At 45.5% G+C, this 24491-nt stretch overlaps 1 protein-coding gene across 4 annotated transcripts in view; it reads left to right on the top strand.

The window, feature by feature from the left end:
• The first annotated feature begins 483 nt into the window (after window positions 1-483).
• The window catches only part of stxbp5a (syntaxin binding protein 5a (tomosyn)), an 84119-nt gene continuing 60111 nt past the window's right edge, over window positions 484-24491 (top strand). For all 4 annotated transcript variants that reach the window (XM_041958634.1, XM_041958633.1, XM_041958635.1 and 1 more), the window contains exons 1-2: window positions 484-621; window positions 2848-2945. In XM_041958634.1, coding sequence (XP_041814568.1) covers window positions 484-621; window positions 2848-2945 — 236 coding nt within the window. The remainder of the gene's footprint in view (window positions 622-2847; window positions 2946-24491) is intronic.

The raw sequence follows: 24491 nt of genomic DNA, 5'->3' as shown, positions 1-24491 counted from the left end.
GAGAGAGAGAGTGGGCTGGCAAGGTGGCGGGATTTGTGTTGAAGCCTCTCCTCTGTCAGACATGCGCAAGAGCGTCAGCAGCAACAGCAGCAGCACCACTGCGCTGCGTTTCCGCCTTGGCTGAGCGGCGCACACAGCCGAGAGGGGAGGGGAGGGAAGCCGAGGAGACGAGCGGAGCCACGGAGACGCAGTGGGGCACAGCACGGACTCCGAGCACATTACGCCGACGCACCAGCCTCCCAGCAGCCCGTCGTCCGAAATAAGAAGCGACCTGTGCGTTGCGCGCCAGAGACTTCCAGCATGGAGACTGCGCTAAGAACCAAGCATTAAAATGTGAGATTCACAGAGGAAATCAGACAGAGAGAGCGCGCGCATGTGTGCGCGTATGTGTGTGTGTGTGTGTGTTAGAGAGCGAGAGCGAGAAAGTGGCTATCCCCTTTATCTTTTGCGGGTGATCTCAATTCTGTGCTCTGCAGTCCGAAAATGAAGAAGTTCAACATCAGGAAGGTGCTGGACGGCTTGAAAGAGGTGTCCTCCTCCACCCCGGCTGTCCAAGTGGGGCCACAAGAGAACCACCAGATCCAGGAGACCATCCAGTCCGAGCATTTCCAGCTCTGCAAGGTGGGCGAGCCTGATGATTTTTATCACACAGTTGTTTTCCTCGCGGGCAGCCCCTTTTCGCATGAGGTGCTTTTATTGTGATGATTTTTTTTTTATTATTATTAGTCACAGTTTGTGCTGCGATCATCCCATCAGAGGATACAGCAGGTGCGAGGGGGCTCCACACAATAGGTTAATGAATGGGCAAAGCTCGAGCTCGAGCACCTGCTGGCTGAAGGTTTGTTTAACCTGGGTTTCTCTCAGAGAGGGGATCGTTAAAGCCTGTCCGAGACATGGTCCGTCACACACCGAACTACACTGCGCATACATACACTGTATGGCGAGTGCGCTCCGGCGACGGAATAATAAACATCACCAAGTTCCTCCGGTGTGGGGTTGCATGTGTTCGGCCTGCGATTTGGCGAGAGGACATTTCTCTAACCAATCAGCTATTTCGGATGTGTCGGGTGTCACCCTCTGTGAAAATGCCATCGTTCGCTGCATGTGTGCCTGGCATGAACTGTCATATCGAGGGGTTGGGCCATACTGATCCCCTCTTGCATAATCTGCTGGGTTTGGATTAGCAAAACGGTGGTTTCTGGTTAGTGTGTGTGTGTGTCTTCCCCTCTCCCGTTGTCTTTTCCTCGCAGTGTGTCTCCATCCTCTTCTCCCCTCTTGCAGACACACCTCTCACACTCCTCTCTCTCTCTCTCACACACACACACACTGCTTTACCCCCAGATCATCGATCCATTGGGGACTGATGGCGCCTGAAGTGAGTGTTTGAAAAAAAAGAAGAAAAAGCTTTGCCCTACTCAATCTGAATCTCCACAACAGGATGGGGTTAATAAACACTCATGCAATTTACGTGCCATGCATGGCCCTCTATAATGTTAAATCAAGATTTCCCCAAGTGCGCCCTAATGGTTTGCTGTGGCCTGTTATAGACACCACTGTGTGCTTGCTATTGATCCCTCCACACATTTAACCCACATATTTATAGTCGTAACCTGCATGGTTGTAAGAGGCTTGCTGTAGATTGTTTTTAAGGTTTTTAACTGTAAAATGACTTCATGTCTATCAGGTATTTTCAGGTTTTGGCAGCTTATTTGAAGTGCAGGCCTGTGCGGCGGTGTTTCTTACGGGACTAAAAGCACAACCGCCAGATCTGCCAGCTGACGCAGTCCGTTGGCAGTGATTGTCTCTGTGCGCCTCTGGAAGCCAGCATGACGAAAGGGTCATATGATTGCTGCCCCTGCCTGTTTTAGAGACACCAACAACCGACCGAACAGCAACATAAGGTGCAGAAGTGCAAGGCTAGGGATTAACTTTTAATCATCGCACCAGTTGTCAGAAATAATAAGTTAGAGTGCCTGAAGTCAGATGTAGAAAATCTAGAGTCAAGTCAACATGGCTGAGTGTTTAGGGGGATATTGCGGTTTCGTGGCTGGAAAGACCAGCTCTGATTGACACTGCAGCCTAAATATGTCCACCAACAGCCAGGCGTCTGATTAAAGTGTCTTTGAGCAAGACCCTGTCCTCCTTCCTGCACCTTCCCCGTCTGCGTGGACAGAAACTCTCTGTAATGTGTCTCTGCGAGGAAGGCAGGTGTCTCTGCTGCACTGAGTGCTTCTTATGTAACGTGCTTTAGCCTTCTGCCGCTAAGCAAACAAATCCAACGGCCCACCACCGGCTGACTGATGCCATAAAGCTACAGTCTCACACACGCAAACACACACACACACACACAGAGGTTGGACAAAAAACCAGAAACGCCTAACAATGTATTACCTTCCAAGAGGAAGCTCCGCAACAGATCTTAACCAAATGCTCCTTATGGGTGGGTTTTTTTGCGTGTTTTTTATTTCCAGACTTCAGTGTAATCACGACCTTGTGTGGGAGGCAGTGAGAGAAGGGAAAAAGAGATAAAGAGAGAGAAATGAGAGAGAGAGGAAAACTCAAAATAGTCCCACCATTATGAAAGGATCCTAAAAAGCGAAGCCAAATATCAGCGAAGAACAAGGGTGACCATGCGGGGAAAGAGCATTTGTCCCTCTCTTTCACCTTCTTGTGTCTGTGCCATTACAGGCTTTACATTCCTGTTTCATAACACTTTGCACGTCCATCTGGCACCGTTTGTTTACCGAAATCATGTGTGTGACATCCTTTGACAAAACGACACCCCTGCTGTGAGATCCAAATTGATACCCCCTCTAACGTGTTCTCATCTTCCTGTGTATCTCCCAGACTGTCCGCCATGGCTTTCCCTATCAGCCGTCGTCCATGGCTTTCGACCCGGTGCAGAAGATACTGGCCATCGGCACCCAGAGCGGGGCTCTCAGATTGTATCCTTTAGTCACCAGTGAGCTTTTATAGGTTACTGTGGCCCACTGCAGCTTCCTTGGGTCCCTGCATCCCCAGGAGGCAGCAGCAGGTAAGCGAACAGATGTCTGAGCTGCCACACTCAGATGCTGATGTACACTGGTGGAGTTTCTGGGGATTTGTGGAGTATGTTGAAGAGTTTTTAAGTAGCATTTGTGTGTCGCCAGTCACCTTGAGCTCTGTAAGGCCAAATTTTGGCTTTGTCTTGATACCGCATCCCTTGAATGCTACATTTCCTCACTGTTGCACGCTCGCTCGCATATTTTAAATCACCAGAAATGTCACTGAAAAGTCCACACTCAGCCACATATTAAAGCGTGTGCTGCAACTCAGAAGTAAGTGGTTGAGGTAGCTCGCGCCGGCTTCCTCGCAATATGAGGACGTTTACACAAACAGGGACAACAGCTTGCGATGAAATGGCACCGCGGGGAGCCGTATAGCTTCAGAGAACGCCCGCGAGCTCGCCTGTGTCAGGCTGCTTTTACAGGTCCTCCATGTGTTCCTCTGCCTGTCCGACAACCTTTGCCAGCTCATTACAGTGTGATGAAGAGCTGTCCGCCTGGCTGTCCCTCGTTCCCACCTGCTGGCAGCTATGGCTGTGACTCAGTCTCGCTCACCTGCGCTGGAAAGGTGAGGATAAAAACAGAGACCCTCTCAGGCGGAGGAGGGTGAGCACAGAGCCCACAGAGCCGTGTTTACCAGACTAATAAAAAGACAACAGTGTTCAGTCGAGGTAGCCTTAGTATGTTTTCTGTTCTCCTCAGAAGCAGAGTGAGGGAGACAGAAGAGGAGATAATGATGTGCTGCTGTTTCAACAGAGACAACAAACTTCTTCATCCAAAGTAAAGCAGATTCTGTCAGTGGCACACATGTATTAGGAGATAGGAGATGAAATCCCTCCTCTGGTAGAGGAACTATGTCAGGGGCTGATGCAGGAACTGGTGAATAAGCTTAATGGGGCTTAGGTCTTGCTGGCTGGTGCATTACTCCTGTGAGCTCCAGACCGGGTAAACTCAGGATGAGAAAAAGCTGTGCTCCTGGTGTAAAAACAGCCTATAACCAATCAGCTTAGAGATCAAAACGCGCTCTCCCTCAGACTATCCTGAGTTCGGGGGAAATGATCTCGTCGGATGGTTCCTCCTGGTTGAAACTGGCCACTTTGAAATTGAATGAGCAGAGGAATCTCTCTTTGTGTTCGAGTGATGTGCATCGGATAGAGTCTTATCTGAGTCAGGGGAAGGTGAAATGGGAGTCAGCCATCTATTCTTCGGTCCTGGTTCTCTTCCTCCTGTCATTTGTTTGTTGTTTGTTTGTTTAGTCAGCCCTGTCTCTGTATCTGATGACGACGATACCAGCGTGGCACAGATGACGGGGGCATAATGGAGATTTTATGATTCATATTTTTGCATTGCCGTGCTGCAGCTCGTGGGTTTTTCATATGCTGTATTAAAGGAAAAGTTCGAGCGGGTGGCATGTTTTGTGACATCCTGGGACTCCTGCGCTGACACGCATCTACGTCCTGGAGCTCATCATTTTTGCAGTTAGTAGGAACTCACAGCTATCAGTGTCTACGCGTGTTTGTGTGTATGTGTGTTTGTTTGCCTGGCTGGCCTGCCAGGACATTTGGCTGCACCTCTCTCCCATGGAGGATTACAGGAAGTGGCAGATCAAGGGCCTCCGCCTGGCAGCGTGGCAGAGGACTGAGAATTACAGCAGGAACAGGAGGTGTGTGTGGATGCGTGCATGTCTGCGAGTGAATATGTGTGTACATGTCTGTGTGCATGCGTGCGTGCGTGCGTGAATCCTCAGAGGGGACGGATGATCCCTCTAGCCGTAAAGCCAATCACTACCGTGATCCCCCCCCGAAAACTGCCCCGTGTTTGATGCTCGCCACTGACTCTGGATCTGCTTCCACTGTCCAGCTGGGACTATGACAATGTCCCTTTGGTGTTGTCTGGAGGAGGGAAAGAGGCTGAAGGGAGAGCCAGCAGAGAGGACAGGCCGATAGACGAGGGAGTAGAGAGGGAGAGGGAGAGGGAATAGATAGGAAAGAGTGAGGGAGGCAGGCTATTACCTGCTTCAAGATCTAATGGCCAAGAATAGAATCCTTATTGATCTGTGTGTGGTAATGCACTGAGACAGATATGCCCAAGTGCGCACACACACACACTCTGCTGCCAATTGTTTTCCGCAAAATATCCCAGCAGCGAAAAGAAGTGGTGAGCGTTTGGAAAACAGGTTTCGCTGTGCAAGCAGTCCATGCATATTAGCTCTCCATTGGATTAGCAGTGGAATTTCCAAAACAAGCAGAAATGCCGTGTTCTAAAACGCTGAATGAAAAAAAGCTCTAATTATTTTGGGTGTTAAGACAAAGTGTTTGTAATAAGAGAGAGGGCTGCAAAAAGTGGAAGGAGCCATCCTTATTTCCTTGTCCTGTACGTCCTTTACTTCTTGACCAGACAGAGCCAAATTTGTGGCGCCGATGCCACTTGTCACTTCAATATGGCTCAAACCCAACACTTTTCTTTCAAGACTCTTTGGCCATTAGATTAATGCTGGTTCTCTTAACTACCATCAGCTTGTTGAAACAGAGCGTTGGTATCATAAAGCCGGCGACAACAGACCAAAAAAGTTGGGCTAATTCAACATGATGAACTGCAACCACATAATACAGTGAAGTTATGAATGTTCATCAGAGCTGAGCATGATGTTAATTGAGATGCATCAGCCTCGAGATGAACAGATTACATTAACCAAAGCATGCAGTCTAATCTGAGGGGAAACACTTGCTGCTATAGTCTGCTTCACCTTCAAAATTAGTCATTTGAATCTTATATTAAAGATTATTAGATTGCTGTATATCGGTAGAAAATGCACAGCTATACTGCAGGAAAAGTATTATTATCACAACTAATCTGTAGGGCGGGAAACACAACCTCAATACTGTCAAAAACTTCTTTTTTTACTTATTTTTTGGTCAGAAGACCAGGAAACTACTAATTTTGGACTGAATTTTATTCAGGCAGGGTTCTTGTTAGCTGGCTTGCGTTAAAACAACAGTAAGTACTCAATGCATTGGGTAGTCTGGCATAATTGCATGTTGCATATTCGTCCTCACACTACAGTTGGGTATCTCATAGCAAAAGTATGGAAAGATTTCATGAAATAAACTGACCTTGTATCTTGTACTTCTGGGAACTAGCTCTCCAGTGCTCGGACAGGATCCATCTGGGATGTAAATAATTTTTTCTGCGACGGAAAAAACTCACCACGCTTGATAATTGAAATTTATACCCTGCTGGTTCAGTTTGTTTGTTAAAGGCAAACATAAAGTGAGTGGAAATTAGCAATTTTTCTAGAGCACTGTGTAATGGGAAATTCTGTCGCTCCCTGACAGAAAACATGGTGCAGGAGCCTTATTGGATGATTTTGGCAGCGTACCGCCATCAGACTAGATTCATGTCTGTGTCCGTGTATTTTTGTGTGTGCATCTGTTTGCTGGGTGGTCTGCAGCCGAGTGTGTACCACTGTGGCGGCTCACTTCGACGGAGAGACGGCTCTTTACTGGTGGTGGCCAGGAGAGATGGCAGCACTATAACTCAGAGGCTCCCTGTGAGCCAGCAATAGATCAAATTGTCACTCCATGCTCTGCCAGATTATCTCATCGGCAGGCGCGGGACATCATAGGAACTAACACATACAAATGGGAGCACACACACACACACACACACACACACACGCGCACACACCAACACACACACACACACACACACACACACATACACACAGGGTTATTATTTCACGATAGACATTCGGAGATGGCAGACCCTGACACACACATTTCTGCTCTCTCTCATGAACACAAGAACGATGGTAGATGACTTGTACAAATGTTAGTGGATGTGCACATGCAAATACTGTATGTGTACCGACTCCCACTGATGGCCATACGGTGCACACGTTTGCACACACACACACACACACACACACACACACACAGACTTTGCACTAACTGATGTGACTGGCAGTGGCCCTGTGCAGCTTTCGGTCGTTGCGCAGATTGACTGTGACATACTGTATCTTCATCATCAATCTTCCCCCTGATTCACTCCGCGGCCTCCGAGCTTGGTCTGCAGTCACCTCACTGAGCTCTCCGGCGGGAGCGCTGAATGGGAATGATTTTCTGTGTTGAAATAGAAATTGTAGCTGAGCAGCCGCTCTTGGAATTTCATTGGTATAGTACATACAAATGAAAGTGTTGGATTATATCTCAGAGTCACTGGAGAGCTTCACAGCGTTTGTGCATGCATATTTCTCTTTGTGAGCAAACGTTGATGGGATTTTCTTTGTATTTCAATGTATGTGAGAAATTCCTGAAGGTAATGTGATATAAGCTCTATTTTCACAGAGTAGTTCAAAGGTCCCTCTAAGTGTATATAATTTATATGTCTGTGGTGATGGTAATGGATTTAGATTCCTTTTTGCATGTCTGCAGTATCTTCAGAGACAGAGGGATGGTAAATGATGAAAAAGTTCTTGAGTCCAGTTTATTGCTTAAAGTCCAGTTTATTGCTTAAAGAGTGCGGGAGCCTCTTTTCAGGTCACAGATCATTTGTTTATTCATTTATTCTCCTATCTGTTTTGTTGCATCTTTATTCTCTCCCCCCTCTCTGGCTCTCTCCTCACTGGGGTTGTCAGTTGCGGCCGATCTCTTCTGGATGGCTCTCCGTAATGCAGACCAGCCCCGGGGTTGTGTGTTTGTGCTCAGTTATGCAATGTGCCGGAGCGTGGCGCAGCAAAGACGGGGCCGACTGAGACAGCGACAGTCTCATCAAAAGGAGTTAAGCTGCTCCCGCCGCCACCGCGTTACACGTAGCATGCTGTGTGTGTGAGTGACTTAAGCATCCGCATGCGTGATCAATACATGTATCTGTCTTCATGTACCATGTACCAGCTATAGCCACTTCGCACCTGTGGTGATATCTAGGAAAATGTATTACTGAGTCGGTGGTTAGCGGATTAGCTAGCAGTAGCATATGGGGGTCGGGGGGGTGGATAAAAGACTGGGAAAGAGGAGAGGTATCACACAAAATCAAGAGGGATTAGTATCTCATCCCAGTTGACCTCATTTTACTTTTCACACAAGTGGGACAAGGATCGGGGAAGAGAGAGAAGAGAGAATAGCTTGAAATGAAGTCATCTTATTGCATCTGATGAGAGAGGTTAATGGTGTGTGTGTGTTTGTGTTTAAAGAGCTGCTGGTAGGGTTGGAGGAGTCAGCTTGTGTCTGCCAGATGGTATTTAAAAAAAAAAAAATGGTTAGAAGTAGAGTCCGTGGTGAGGTCACCTGAGAGCTGCAGAGACGCGGCTTTCATGTCAGCTCAGTGCACGTCAACTTCACACCGTAACTGAAAGGAAGGATGTGTGTGTGTGTTTGTGTGTGTGTGCGCGTGCCTGTGAATGTTTGCGTACCTGTTCGATGTAGTGAAGTACTCTTAATAAAAGACCCCTTGTGTACCAGGTTTCATCTTTCATGCTCTCCGAAAGCACTCAGCTTCTTCTCTTCTATCGGACGTAGAAGTTGAAATCAAATTTTGCTGCATCAGTACCACAACAATGTAGCTGCTGCTGCTCTCTGTCCAATATCCTGACAGTGTGTCCTGCTTAAGTCCTTTAGCTTTGACAAGCCCCAAATGGGATCTGGGTTTAGGATGATTAAAGTTGTGCTGCCATGTTGCTTCTCTTCAATAATTTAGTGTACATTTAGCCCCAGCTTTTACTCCTCATGCTCGCTGTCCCTTATACCTGCCAGCTCCTGTCTCACCAGAAGTGATCACCCTCCTGCGTGTTCCAGTGAGACATATGACGTTGAAGGTTAGTTATGTTTTGCCAGTCCGCCAATGGAAATGTGCGCACGCAAGAAATAAAATGCGCGGACACACACAGCCCTTCCTCCTTCAGTGAGTCATCACAATTCAGGAAGCAGTGTGATATTTTTGTTCAGTAGAAGCCAATGTTATTGGAGGACAAGCAATCTTGATGACCTGGAGGAAGGTTAACAGCGAGGTGCTGCTGTTGGGGATGAATACTAAAGAAGCTTCGTCGGGAACAGAGTGTGTTTTTGGCCCAGCCATCAAGGTTTTTTGTAAATTAGGAGCTTCATTTTCCCCGAAGTTACGTTTAATATTTTAGATTGATGGATGAGGGAGGCATGAAGGTGCACAAGGCACTGTCCTCAAGCAAAAGTAATGTAAAGCAAGCTGTGGATTGGTGCAGGTGTGTGTGGACATGCAGTGTGTGTGTGTGTGTGGTACGGAGGAGCGATGCCGGAGAGGTCACCAACTTACGCACTAATTATTCCCAACAGACGACAGGCAACGCTTGAGTGGCTCATCGTAAATACACAGTGTCATGTGGGCTCCAGAGAATAAATTGGTTCAGATTTGTACACACTCAGAGGGCGTACCTACTGCACCGGCTGATGGTTGGCTCTATTCCGACTGCTTGGTGACGGGTGACAGTGTTTTGAGCAGGGAAATTATACAGGCCTCGCATTTGCTGCTCTGGGATTTTTTGTCCTAATGTTTTGAAGATTAGATAAGGTAGCGTTAAATCAAAGTTAACACCAAAATGACAAAAGTTGCTTGCAAACTTGACATCAAACCCCCGCTGCAGTTCTGTAGGCATCGTTTTGCATTCGTGTAATTTCAGATAGAAGTTTCTTAAGAGACTTGGAATAGCGATGTTGAAGTTGGCGATGGAAACGAGGAAGGATGCATCTCGGACTTCAACTTCAGCTGTGAGCGGCCAACTAAGTTGGCCGAGTTATCATGGTCACATGGTACCACGGATAACAGCTAAGAAGTGATGAAGCTCTGTGGGAAGATGACACTGACTGTTTTAATCCTGCCTGCAAAGCTCTGATTGGTCGAGTCTCTCTTCACCTGGTGGAAACAAGGTTAAGTGGACAACCTAGTATTAGACCTATCAAATTTATGCCAATAACAATGAGAAATTTTGGAAATTGTTTTACTCCATATGAATAAATCTAACAGCCTGTCACACAGCAGCCAGAACCACGACAACAGCCAGTCTGCAGTTTTTGGCTTGTGCCCATTTCTTACCGCAAAGCAATGCCTGAGCTACTGCTAAACAAAGTGAATGTGAAAATGGACATCCTCTGGAAAAGAGATAAAAAATGAGTGGAACAGAGGCACCCAAAAGCAACGGTGAAAACTCCAAAGCTGAGGAAACTGTTCACAAATAAGGTAACGCAACGCCAATTATGTGGACTTGGTTTGAACATTTCAAAGGCGATGAGGAAGCACCAAGATGGTTTGAAAAATTTGCCAATAAAGTGACAACCAAGACTGGAAAACACAATAAATCTTTTACATGACCTGAAAAGGTACCATCCCAGTGTTTTTTATGTTAAGCTATATTCAGACTTATCATTATTATCAGGATACTCAAATTATGTATCATGCAAAATAATTATATTGATCAATATTGAAAACATTTCTGGTATCATATTTTTTGCCATATTGCCCAGCCCTCTGTTGGTAGCTATTAAGCGGTCTGGAACCAGGCCGGTGCTTGGGATAGTTGAGCCGGTTTTCCTGTGCAGTGAGGGATTATTAAGAGGAATTCAGGTGCACTCTCTTTTAGTTTTGGATCTAAATCAAATCGTTTAGACAACCAAATGGGCAAAGTGGCACAAATGAGACCCAAGTTTCAACAAACTGTTGAACCCCTCGGAGTGACACGGTGAGGGACACACAATGCTGTTGTGATTTATGTCAGGATTCATTTCAGCCTTTTTAGCATGACTTGGGCCACTTGCGTTGACCATGTACCTTCTGTATTGATTTGGACTGACATTAGTCGTGGTCAATACGCTTCTCTACTGTAACAGCGCTCTCATGACCAAAGGCTTTGACCACCGTCCAGTCCCCTACCACAGAGGTCCCTTATCATCGAGGGTCAAGTTTCCAAAGTAAATGAGCCTGTGCACTCTATTGACTCTGTTTGGTGTCACTGTGGACGGTGTCTAAGTCAGGAGTTATTGTATGTGTGCATTAGCATGTGGTAACACTATGCCTCCTATTGATTTCAAATTGTGGTTTGTTTGTAAGTCTGAGGCTTTCATTATCATGACACATTCATCAACTCCCCAAGGATTAAATGATAGTGCCTCTAAAATCATACAAACAGCAATTTCTGTGCAACGGTCAAAAATAAAACAAATGATCCAGGTTGCCCTTTGCCTATAAATAAAGCAGCGCTGGGCTGATTGCCAAGTGCTAGTTCTTTGTGTACTGCCCTGAGCAGATTATGGCATGTACCGTAGCTCTCGCTTGTCCAGTAGTATAAATATCACTTCATCATACATGCTGGAAATCCAGCATCTCAGCGAAATGTCACTGTCGCGTATCAAATCGCACATGACAGCGACAGAGAACTAGTCATACGAGATCAATTTAAATGCATTTTTGGAATTTGATGAGAATATGATGTCTTTCAATTACCTTCGGCGTGCACAGTGTGTGCTCAGGGATCGCTGAGCACCTGTTTGCGCACAGGTCGAGGATTGTAAGGAAGCTCCTGTTGTCCAGGCGGAGAATTGAAATGCAAAGTGAGACGAAGCAGTTTTAACTGAGTGTTTATTCTCAAGGTGACCTGACCGACTCGAAGGCTTCTCCCTGACTGAATGAAAACACTGCTTTGATGGACTAAAAATAAGTGCGTAACATAAAAGAAGGTCTTCTCAGGTGCTCGTTTGAGTAGAACACCGGTCTGTGGCCGACTCTTGGCAGGTTTGCTTGCTGAAGTGAGGAGGTGTGGCAGGGTTGAGTCTAACCCTCGCTGTCAGGTTGGCACGGCCCCTGTGGTGCCTGGAAGGCCACTGGCTTGCTGAATGCTGTGAAGCACAGAGATTTTGTCGTCTCGCTTTTCTGCCTGCCCTTCATGTGACCTCTAGGTCTCCAGGGGCCACGCTGCTTAAATAACTGTGAAGTATCCCTCCTCCTTTTATTCTCCTCCTTATTGCACCTCCTGTTGTACCACACGCTGCTTTGTCAAATCTCCTTCTCATAATTCACATTCCCAGGGATATAATTGTTTCGTTGTTTTAGGATTGTAGGATTTTTCTAATGGGATTTACTGATTTTTTTGTGGCTCCTGGTCCCCCTGCTGATTCTCTGTAGCTCATTATTTTTGTGTAGCTGCTGTAGGTAATCTCCCACTCTGTCTCAAGGGGCTCTGCCCCCCTCCCATTTTAATGCTTCACATGTTTTCTTATTTGTTTTAGTAACCTTCCCCTCTCCCTGTTGCCTTATCCAAGCATACAGAAGCTTATTTTGCAAGAGATAATGCATATTTTAACATTCACCACGTGCCTGTCACGGCTTACCACAACCACCATGAGAAATTCAATATAATTAATGAGCAAACATTATCTTTCACATAGCACACGGGTGGTATTAATGTGATCCTTATGTTCATATGATAAATCGTTAGAGTGCTTTTTCTTGGTATTAATGCACACATTTATGCAGGTTTACAGCAGCTTGCTCTGTATGGATACTGGTAGCATTCAAAAATTGACCAATATTCTGCATGTCCACATACGTACTAATTGAAGAGTTATGAGCAACGAAAACAAAAACATGGGCCATTGAACTGTCCTCCTCCCATTGGCTGGTCTTTGTTGCCATGTCATTTAATCATGTGAGAGCCAATAGTATAAGCCTACGTCTCTGTTTGAATACTGCCTCCTTTACATAGTCTTATTTTGTGATTCCTAACCATCTGGATACATAGTAAGGCAAGAGGTGAGAGGTCCATACACTGCATACTGTTTTAATCCTGAAATGACAATTCTGTTCTGAGTTGTGAGCTTCCCTGGAGTCAACCTTTACCCTTACAAACCTTTACCTTCATATCTATTAATGCATCAATTCAGAGGCAGCTACTGCAAATTCACTGTGTTTACAGTGGAGATCACGCTGGAACTATGTAATGGATCTCAGCATGCAAGATTAAACAGTATATTCTAATCAGGGCTTCAGCTGGAGTTTCTTATCATATAATTGAACATCTATTCTATTTATCTATTGAACAAATTCAAGTCTTCAAATTCTACAGGGGTTTCATTCACATATAATGATGATGATGTAAAACAGAGAAAATAGATACATTTGAGAACGTGGATAAAATGATGACTTAAAAGACTGAATGATTATCAAAATAGTTGCTTAATTTTCCAATCAACGATAAATCGACTGATTGTTTCTGATTGTAATGGCCTGATAAATTAGCGAAAGGTCTCTTTAGCCTGCCTGCCTGCAGCATGCCTCACAGAGCCATCGAGCCCTCCAATTCTATTCTGCTCATCAGGAAGTCATTTTCAGGGTCATTTCACATGCTGTTGTCTTGTATGATTGAGGTGTTGTACCAGATCAGGACAAGATTGCAACAGCCCTTTCCCGAGCTGCTGAGACAGAAATGGTTCTGGTTTGCGGGCGCACAGGCGACAAACCCTGAGCACCTAATGGCCGTGGGCTGTGTAAATGGTTGGTTATGACCTTACTAAAAACTGGACGCTCCGTCTCTGTCTACAAGATCCTGTGCACACGCACATACACACTCACAGGGCTCTGAACACACAGTCACACAAGCAGAGGAGGAAAGACAGAGAGGTTCCCAAGGTACCAGACCTTGAGGAATTGCCTGTCACTGTGTTTGCGTGCGCTGAGATGTGGGTGTATGTGTGCGCCAAGGCTCTTGCAGACAGAGACAGAGCTGTGTGCGATTTCAGCTGCATGTATACAGTAGGTGTGTGCCATTGCCCGTGGTTCTTTATTTAGCTGTAGTTAACCTCAAAAAGACTTTAATATGCAGCAAAACATGCATCCAGGTGAACCATCTGTTATGGCAGACATACACACATTTTTCTTCAGTTTTATTGCATCAAAGTGTCTGTCCCAGATGTAGTATTACACAATTTGAGCCTGGCTGTTCTATTTCATGCTTTTTTACCTTCTTTGCTAAAGGCACATTTCTACATACTCAACTAAACCAGCTCCAGCTGGAGAATGTTAGTGTCTCTGTCAGCTGTAGCTAACAAGCCTGGATTGCAAGTGTGGCTACGTGGGCATTGTTGCTTATAGGCATGTTATAGCATACATGCTACAGCTAGATATTTCACTTGCTTCTGTTTTAACTGCACTTCATACCCTCAAGCTGAGATAAAGACTACCCTCTTGCAACGCCCACTCCTTGGTGCACATTAAATGTTAGCCACTGTTTGCATTTGTGCACCAGCCTATGATATTTACCTTAAGATAATATTTGGCACAACCGTTTGTTCTCCCAACAAAAAAAATTTCTCACCAAGACAGAAAGACCTCAGAAACACAGTTTTAAGAGTAATTAAACACTGCCCTGAGCAACTGAGGTGGAGAATTGTGGCTATCAGGGGTGGTTGCGCTATGCTAGGCTAGCTCACTCAGACAGCCCAGACAGCTATCCCGCCATACGCTACTTTCCACCACTAAACTGCAGACAGATTTGGCGACTAGCTAACGGCTAGTGGGGCATTTAGCAGCCAAAGAGCCAGATATTTCCCCTCACGAGGTGGTGGAGATCAAAAACAGAGCTAAAAGGAGAACGACTTTGGACTCGTTCACTGCATTTGTGATGATTTGTCAGTATTGTGGTTGCCATGTGAATTTCAGATTCTCCAAATTCACTCAGCCGCATTTGCAGAGGAAACAGTGATTGGTCATACATGGTGTTTATGTAATTCAATTAAAAAAAAAAAAATCTGGTCAGTGACGTGTCATTAAACAAACTGGTACACCACGATTCTTGCTTCACCCACAGCCCTTGCTGACAATGTGTGTGCGTGTGTGTGTGTGCCGAGCTGAACCCACAAATGATCATTTTAAGTGTAAATACAGCTGAATGCAGGTTGATTGCAGCCTCACTCCGGGATCTGCCATTTACTTTGCCTCCCTCGACTGACAATCCATCATGGGCCTGCGGCGTTTCTGTACTCCCTCCACTTGCTGCCAGTGGCATCGCAAACAAATGTTAGACATTTTCCTCAGCTCAAGAGAGAGTGCTCCAAATCTCCGCTCAGTGACTTAAGCCTCACTGCTGCCAGCCTAAACAGATGACATTTTGTAATGGACTTTGCTTGAATAAAGCCACTGTCCTAGACTAACTTTAGCCAGCTGAGGCTGTGATTCTGTACAGGCCTTGGCAGCGTATTTGCTCGTCAAAGGCTATGCAAATCTTTGCTTTCCTCTGCTCTGCTGGTAGCTGCGATGATATTTATCCTCCTGTTGCTCCTATGTAGGCTGCCCTTTAGCATGCCATCATGCTGAGCGCCTGCAGGGAAGACACACACGTGTCGCATGACGTGATGACTCAGGCTTTAATGCCCTGCCACATGGCTGTCAAGCACACAGCCCTTCCCCCCTCTCCAGGCTCTCAGCCTGTTGGTGTGTATGATATAGGCCTATATCCTCGTGTGTATGTGTGTGTTTATGTCCGGCATGTGTGTCTGTGTGTGGAACGTGACTGGCCGAGGGGCTGTTTGTGCTTTTCCGTCTGACTGAAGCAGAATGTGGATTATGTTGTGATGCGAAATGTGGGAACGGCAGGGGAGGGGCAAAAGGGTTGAGACAGACAACTCAGGACTTGAGGGGACGTATGGGGAGGGGGGAGAATGAGGGAGAATAAGAAGGGTGTTACTCTTTTGTCCAGAGACAAAGCTCTACGGTACATTGTGTCTGTTTGCTTTAGCATCATCCAGAGTGGGAGTTGGCAGACTCAGTGGGAGAGATTTACGCTGCGTGAACACCGGAGACTTCTAGAATAGTCAACATGGTGCAAATCTGTGAAGATAGAAACATCTAAAAGTGCTGCAGATGTGTCCTTGGTTTGTCATTCGGTGCAGAACAACTGGGCCTGAATCCCTGCAGCTATAGGAGACAGGAGGAGAAGCAACAGGGATAGTGGAGGGGTGAAATCACAGCACACTGACGAAGTTGCATCTAAGTTTAGAAAAGTGAAGAGGAGGAAGAGAAATTAGAAAGCACTGTAGGAGTGTCTGCATATGGAGTGGAGCCAAAGTGGTCGCAGCCATTCAGCTCTGTGACTCAGAGCACTGGTGTTGTGTGGGTAGGGTTTGCAGGGATTGGAAGGGGAACTGTTGGCTCCTGACCCACCTGTAATCGGACCGCTGTCCAAGCAGAAGCCACCGCTCGTTGGTCGTTTGTCCACTGCATGAGTGGGATGAAATGTCAGACCCCTCGGAGGTGGCAGACGCCCACTGTTTCTCACCCAGCACACGGAGCACTGCAGATCTCCCCCCGGCGCCACTAAACCATACACAGAGCATCCTTTGTTTTTTGCATTTTACTTCTTCGATTCATAACAAGGACGCCCTGTGGAGGGAAAGGACAACCTTGCAGCTTGTGCATCACCACTTTCATTTCAGTGATGAAGCAGCTAATTTGTTTGATAAGCCAGAAGCCCTTGCCATCTCCCAGACACCAGCGGGAGTGAATGATGAACACGCAGTGCGAGAGGTCTCAGCTAGCCGTGCCACTAGGCCCCCATTAAGCCTCGATTGGGGTCTGTCGGCGTGATTTCTCTTCCTGTCTGGTGCTTGGCAACGCTTTTGCTTTCACATTAGACGCGGGTGTCGATGATTGCTGATAACGCGACGAGGGAGGACAACGTTGAGCGCATTAACCCTCGCTGGCACTGCCGCAGACCTAACAATATCAGCATCCAGATAAGACATGCAGTTAACCCTTTGACTGACAGTCCAGTCACAGGCATTCTTTAATATAATGGGCTATGCTCTGCAATTCATAGGAGGAGTGTTTATTATTGCCTCATAGACATTGTGGGAGAGATTTCACGTCTCACTGTCTGTAGGCAGTTCTCAGCGTACCGATCAGCAGCTGGCCCTGGTGCCCATTTTTAGAAACTGTTGCTGCATTGCCATGCATTTTTAATGGCTCAGGCCATCGCAGCAGGCTTTGTTCTGCGTGTGTGTGCATTTACTGTATGTGTGCTCCTTTCACGAGTGTTTGTAAGTTTGTGTGTTGGTGTGTATAAGGTAGCTTGAGCTCCAGTATGTGGCGAGGAGTCGGGTCAGGAGCACTTGTGTGCAGTTGTGCGTTTGTGCGTAAGCCGCTGTCAGCATATGTGCACATTTGTACGTGAGCGTCTGTTTCCATTTGTGTTTGTACATCGTTTTGTTTGCTAACAGTGATTTGGACGCTAATGTGATGCGACAGCTTTGGGCCTCAGACACACTGCCTGAATCATTTTGAATAAGACCTGTGGGGCTCAGATTCCCAGAGGTCTCCCTATTAATGCTTCCATGGCTCCTGTGCATCTTTGCAAAATTAATTTGATGCTTGGCCAAAGCTTGAAATAACTGGGAATTGTCCAAAATAGAATGGAACACGAAGCACATGTCACCAAATGTTTTACATGAATCATTTTGTTTTTTTTGTTAAGAAAAATATCCTTCACCTTGGTCCTGTTGCATATATTGACTAAAACTGAAATCCCTTGGGATTAATATGTGTCATTAATTGTATTTGCATTAATTTTACCTTGTCAGTTGATGCATTTTTACTGGATGCCAACAACAATAGGTTGAAAGAACTTTACCAGCTCAAATAGTCCAATGTTGTTATCAGAAAAATTATACTCCACCTTTAAGTAATCCAGGATATCATAGTATGATTTTTTTTAATCCTCGCCTGTCTAAGTTCTTTGAATGCAGAGGGCAAATAGATTAGTCAAACATGAAAGTAGTAATCTTGGATAAGTGCGTGCTCATAGTTTGAATAGAGAGCCAAAACCAGGATCAGCTGTCATATGATGAGCTGGCATTGCACCACATCTTAAAGACATTGCATGTTTTTGTGCCATGATACAAAATTTTAAATGTGTGGTATCGTAAAATAATTGATACTTTTGGCAGCCTGTCATGTTAGCATACCACAGCTTGATAAGGGTTAATAGGGAACAAAATGTCTTATCTAAAAACATTTAACTACTCTATGTTATGCAACTCTGCAGAGAATGAGAGATGATGAAACACATCACAAATTTTGCATAAATTACATGCATACGTAAGCTCTGTAGATGCTGCAAATGGATCTGTACCCACACAGACGCACACTGCGATGCAGTTACAATATACGTTTGTGTGTTCGTGTGCGCTGAATATCGGCCGTCATGGTCGGGCTACCTAGCAGGCATCCTAGCAGAGCGACGGGATAAGAGGGAGGAGGAAATAAGAGCACAGCGAGATCAGACAGAGAGGCGATGGAGATAAAAATGACAGAGATGGTACGAGCGGGAGAGGCGGAGGGGCGACAGAGGGGATTAGCAGCAGAGCGAGGAAGACGCTCTTTCTTTTTTCGTGCCCTCGCTCCTTTCACGCACACAATGTAGACACTTTGCCTGACACACAGTGATGAAACAGAATACATCCTGGCCTGTGTGCCCTCCACACTGCACGCCGCATCTCTGTAAACACACACACACACATTCACAAGCAGGGACAATCCTCCTCTTCTTATGTAACTGCCTTTGTTGCACTATGCACTCACTCTAGACCCCTCCCTCTGAAGGCCTGTATATGGTGTGTGATGTGATTATGTGTGTGTCTGTCTCTTCCCCATCCCCTCTCTCTCTTCTCTCTTAACCTGCCTGTTATAATCCCCAGCATTACAGAAATAAGGGAACACACAAACACGGTACGGTGGAGCGTGTGCGTGTGTCGCGGGCACACATTTTTATGTTGCGCAGATGGACGTGTGAGTCATCAAAGTGCCGTTGTTTAATTAAGTGCATGGTGTGTTTGCCTGCGTGAGTGTGTGTTCTTTTTATTAATCCCGTCATTCAGGCAGAATGTCTTCCTTTCTGGAGTCCTCGATTACTCGGTTTAATCTCATTCGTCACCTGCAGTAATCCATCGCCTCTCTGTTTCTCTGCTAGCCAGCCGCTGTCTGTGTGTATGCAGCCACCGGTGATCAGCTGGATTCACGTCCATCACTGCAACACGCTGGCCTGATAGTTTGCGCCGTATCTAATGCAGATCTGCCTAATGCTGCCGCAGTGAATGAAAAGACATGTTTTTGGTTCCTGTGGAAAGCCCTTAACGAGTGTGAAACAGTCTTTTCATCCTTTAAAAGTATTAAAATGACTCACATACACTTACATTCATCCATCCACCCTTCCATTTTAAGCCTCTTGTCGTGGTCGGGGTTGAGATTTTAATACGTTCACGAGAGGTATTTTGGTCAGCAAATGCTGTGGCCGAAAGCTAGAAGAATCAGAAAGCCTGTTTGTTCAGCCTCTGGCCATTCTAATTATTAATGTCAGAAGTTGATGAAAAATGCCCATCAGCATTTTCTACAGCCCGGGAATGTTTGGTATTTCCTTCCTTGAATGATTAATCAATTATCAAAATTGATTGACGAATCGATTAATCAATTAAGTTCTTTTCAGCAGCTTCAGAGGAAATATTGGACTGCCTCTAAATGTGATCTAGATTTTCATGATCCTCTGACAACGATTTCTGGTGATTTTGGTGACCCTTTGACCTTTAGTCAGGCCAACAGGCAACACTCTGGTAGGTCGATAGAGGATGAATCCTTATTTTTTAAGACCCCCTGACTTTCTTCTGGGGTCACCATCAGGCCTAAATGGCTACTTGCATAAAAGTAATATCAAATTCAAAAGATTAGGCCAGACTATCATTAAGTTTGAAGAGCAGAATAAAGAGCCTGATATCCTCCAGAATGGACACAAACACAGACAGACCTGCTCACGGCTCTGTTTCTACTCTGTGCACTGGGTCTCCTAGTAGGCGGACATGTTCACACATGTTGGTGCATACAGTCTTCAATTTTGCACTGTATGGGGACGCCTTTGCAAAATGCCTGCCCATGCCTGTAAGGGGCATGAAGGGATATACATCATGCGGGCCCTCACAGCTATGAAGATAACGAAAGCATAATCTGAACTGAATGCTCCAATATTTACCATTTGCACATTTTCATTACCCATGGCACATTCACATTAGCATTAGCACATTATGATTATCATGGCTGTGGATATCTTCAGAGTAGTTTTTAGTTTTGTATTTATTTTTACCTTTTTAGGTGTTTTATCCCTCTTTCTAACTGTGTGTTTGAGCAACTACGACTGCAACAAAGCAGTTTCCCTGCAGGGATCAAAGTTTTTCTGAATCTGAATCTGAACAATGCAATTTGATTTTAATGACCCCACAGCTTTGTCTATTAACATGTTCAAGACAGATTTAACGTGATTTGCCCCATTGCTTGTGTGGCTCTAACAAGAAACATCAGCAGTATGATGTTCTTTTTGCATTTTGTTCTTTGCAATTTCCAAATATATTTCATTTATTTCTGTATTTTTTCTCACACTGCCTGTTTATTGTTTACAAAACGCCTTTCGGAAAACTGGCCAAAGTCTGCAGAATTTTACATATCTTGGAGCCTCTTGCTTGAGGACAAGCAGGGCAGATGGTAACCATCGCAGGGGCTTGAACCTTTGTCCTAAATTGAAGGACTTCTTCCTTACTGGCTGCCACCCTGCTGCCCTCAGTTTGCACGAGTGTGTCAGAGATCAGGCTGGAGGGAAAATGCAGATGCTTCCCAAACTGCAACACAGCAGTGCTCCTTCGTGTGTGTGTGTGTGTGCATGCAAGTTCACTGACAGCCTCCAATTCAGCGCTGGGGATAGTTGGCCTTCTGTCTCGCATTAATCAAAGAGCAGAGGACAGCACTCCGATTAATATTTTATATGCTGCATGACACTTTTGGCAAGATGCCCTCCTCCAGTGTGCTACTGGCAAAGTGACAACCGCACAATGTACCAACGGTGTGTCTAATTAGTCCTAAAGCAGACACAACAGAATTCATGCCAGCAGGGAGTGCTGTATAGATAACTCAACCCATCAGTCCGGATAAATCTATAGAAGCTAGTGTCGTACGTCTGTAAGGGCATCACAGAGAAATCAGCAATTTCTGACTCTAGTGACTAGTTTTTCTCTTCCAGTCTGTCTCAAGGCTACCTTTCATTTGACCTCCCTCACTATGCTAACCTTTCACCTGACTGTGTGTGTTTGTCTTTAGCATTGATGGCAAAAAATCATACTTATTCTGCCCCTGACCGCTTCTAGAAATTCAGGATCTATCCTATTCTCTCTCTCTGACGGCATTTCTGTGCAGCCATTTTTTGTTGAATAGTCGATTTTCTCTTGCACACACACACCAGTTTCTGAGGTGTGAGTATACAGTCAGTCAAGTGTTACTGCACGGCTGGCAGTATACTAACTCTTGCTGCGCTGGCAGCTTACGGGCACCTGTCCTTGAAAGTTGGGCCTGGCTCTGCATTGCTTGGCACATTGAGACGTATTAGAGGCCAACGGCGTCTAATCTCCCGTGGATCTACCTTTTGAAAAGATTTGTTTGATATCCGTGCCAGAGGTTGCATGTGCGCGTTTGTGTCAGGTGAGAGGCGGGAGGAGGGAACACACACACACACACACACACACACACAGCACAGTTCATTCGTGTGTGTGGAGCTAGTGTGATATGGCGAGGATAGCTCCTTGAACAGGCTTATGTTTGTAAATGTACAGTACAGGACATTACAGTACAGGATTAATGGAAGTGTGTGACGTGAAAGCTCCTCAGTCCGGATGCATTTCATTGCCTTTGAAGCTTGTATTAAAACAAAGACTCATGATCTCGCAGTGTGAATGTGTTAAAGGTTAATTTGGCATTAAGTTGCACTCTAATCAAACCTTTCCCTCTCTACCACTTTGAGAGGGTAATACATAAAGCCATCTAAATGCATATGCTGGCTCCCATTCGCCCCATCCATTATTCATAGACAGGAGGAAACCCAGTCACACACTTTAAGTCCCGCAGTTGCTCATGTCTCTCGTTCTCTTTGCCCACCGTTTCCTCTCTATATATGGCCAAACCATGTTTCTCCTTAAATGATCCTCTCCCCTTGTCATTTTTAAATGTCCACTTGGGTTTTGCCTTTGAAGCTGTTATGCTATACTTGTTTTCTCTCCCCCTTTCTCCTCCTCTGAGCCTTATGGTGCCTTTTCTCTCAGTTCTTAAATCTCTCGGTCGTGCGAAGCAGACATTGATCGTAATTGGTCGGAGGATGAAAGCCTCGCAAGTCAGAGACAATTATTACGTTTGTATTTTATATATGCAGCACGAGAGTTTCATCTGGACTTGTCCTTTAAATCTCTCTTCACTCTCCCAGTCCATCATATCCAATAACAAGCGTGTATCGTTGTAAAACATTACGTTTACATGGTAAAATTGACCATATGTCCAGGAGAGTTTTGTACCTTGTCCTCCCCTTGGCCCCGCTACCCCATTATTTGGACGATCTGTGGATCTGTTTTCATTGTAAGCATGCTCAATATGTGCAATCCAATGACAGCAGTGGGCTGAATGTGTGAGGCGAGAAAGAGGAATGAGCTATGTGTGCGAAGGAATTACAAGCATGACAGATGAGCAGTGGAAAGTAGAGAACGACAGAAAGCAGAGGAAGTGGTTCAGGTGGGATTAAATCTGAGGGCAGCAGGTGAACCTGTGGCTGCAGAGGCAGATTGAACCAACTGACTCTCCTCTGCTACGTGATAGATGATATCTGCTGTGGTGTGTTCGGATGTGCTGCCAACCTGTGAAGTTCTTTCCTCTCTGGCCTGAATGTTCCATACACATGAGGCTTTTTTTTTTTTTCATTCGCCCGATTTGGTTTGTTTTAGCCGTGCATATGCCAAGCCGAGCTCTGGCGACATGCGGTTGCAGCCTTAGAGCAGGGAATACCCACGCCACGCTGCTAGGAAGCCGACCCAAGACGCTCTCCTCCCCTCTGCGCTGGCTAAACTCATATGTGCTGGAAACTTAAGAGAAAGCTATGCTGTTGGAGTTTAGCTTCACTCCTGTGTCCCTGTTTGTACTTTCACATATCGGCCTCATTTAACCGCTTACTGATCGCTTTTGGCCGTAAACCGAACCTTTCCTGCTGTTGCTGCTTCACACATACAGCTTTTTGCTTACTCGGTTTAAAATAACACAACCTATTTTTTTTTTCTTTTTCAAACCCTGAAGGAAAGCTTGTGATTTAAATACATATAGACAGATAGAGTACTTCATTGATCCCCTAAGGGAAACTTCAGTGCTGCAGCAGCGATTCACATATCACCAAACACGCATAACTTACACTAAGATGACCTGAAGTAGGTTAGAAAAACAGTGTTTTAAAAATATGTACACATGTGCATAGGCACTACTGTACTAGAAAAAAAATGTAGACTAAATTCAGCTCAAAATGTTAACATTTTTATTTAACTCACACAGAAATGCTATACAGACACACAGTCACAACTACTACTTTTACTTTCATGTAATTTATATGTTAGGCTGGATTTAGGCCAGGCATCTCAAACCGGTTCCATAAAGGGCCGCGTGGCTGCAAGTTTTCATTCCAACCAAGGAGGAACACACCAGGCTGGAATCAATTAATCAGCTGATCTCAGTCTTCAGCTGACAACTAAGTGATCCCTTGATGTTGATTGGTTGGCCTGATGTGCTCCTCCTGGGTTGGAATGAAAACCTGCAGCCACGCGGCCCTTTATGGAACCGGTTTGAGATGCCTGATTTAGGCTATATGTGGTCCAGAACAGACTGACCAAACAACGTTTTTTTTTTTTGGATAAATGACGGACAAGCCTGGTTGACCTGATTTAGTCCAAAAAACAGCGCCCGTGGACGTTTGGCGCTTGGTGGGTCATAGCTGTAAGAGTCACCGGGTGTCGTTGCTGAAGCGTAAAAGTTAAGTTGTAGATCACCAAGGGCACACCGAGCTGAGAGTCTCTGCTTCGATCACAGTTCATGCTGTAATTGGCCAAGTGGGGTTCAGAGTGCTACCGTGTTAGCGGCAGATGGAGTCGATGTCCTTGCACTCATCCACGGGCCGGGACTCATGTTTAATACATAGTCAGCTTGTACCCGGCTGATTTTGTGCACTCTGGGAGATATGCACCGAACAATGAAGACAACACACACAAACCCGTTGTGCATTGCACTCACCCAAATCCAAACAGGTAATTTACTTCAATTTAGTATTAGATTGTCTCCGCTGGACTTATTTCCTCTGAAGAACAGATACGTTGCTACTTCTAAATGCATGAAATCTTAATTCTTTTTTTTCAGACCCCAACAGGCCCCAAAAACACTAAGTCATCTTTTTAGCAGAAATTGCATCCACTTGACACTTGCAGAAACACTGTTGTGCCTCTCTGTTGTGTGTAGCTTCATCGCCTGTTGGAGCATAATCCTTTAACTGGCTTTGCATTGCTATCACAACGGCAGAACTTATGATTTCTGTTAAGCCGCTGCCTG

Source organism: Chelmon rostratus, chromosome 18, assembly GCF_017976325.1.
Source record: "Chelmon rostratus isolate fCheRos1 chromosome 18, fCheRos1.pri, whole genome shotgun sequence".
Classification (NCBI taxonomy): domain Eukaryota; kingdom Metazoa; phylum Chordata; class Actinopteri; order Chaetodontiformes; family Chaetodontidae; genus Chelmon; species Chelmon rostratus.
This window is presented reverse-complemented; position numbering and strand designations above follow the sequence as displayed.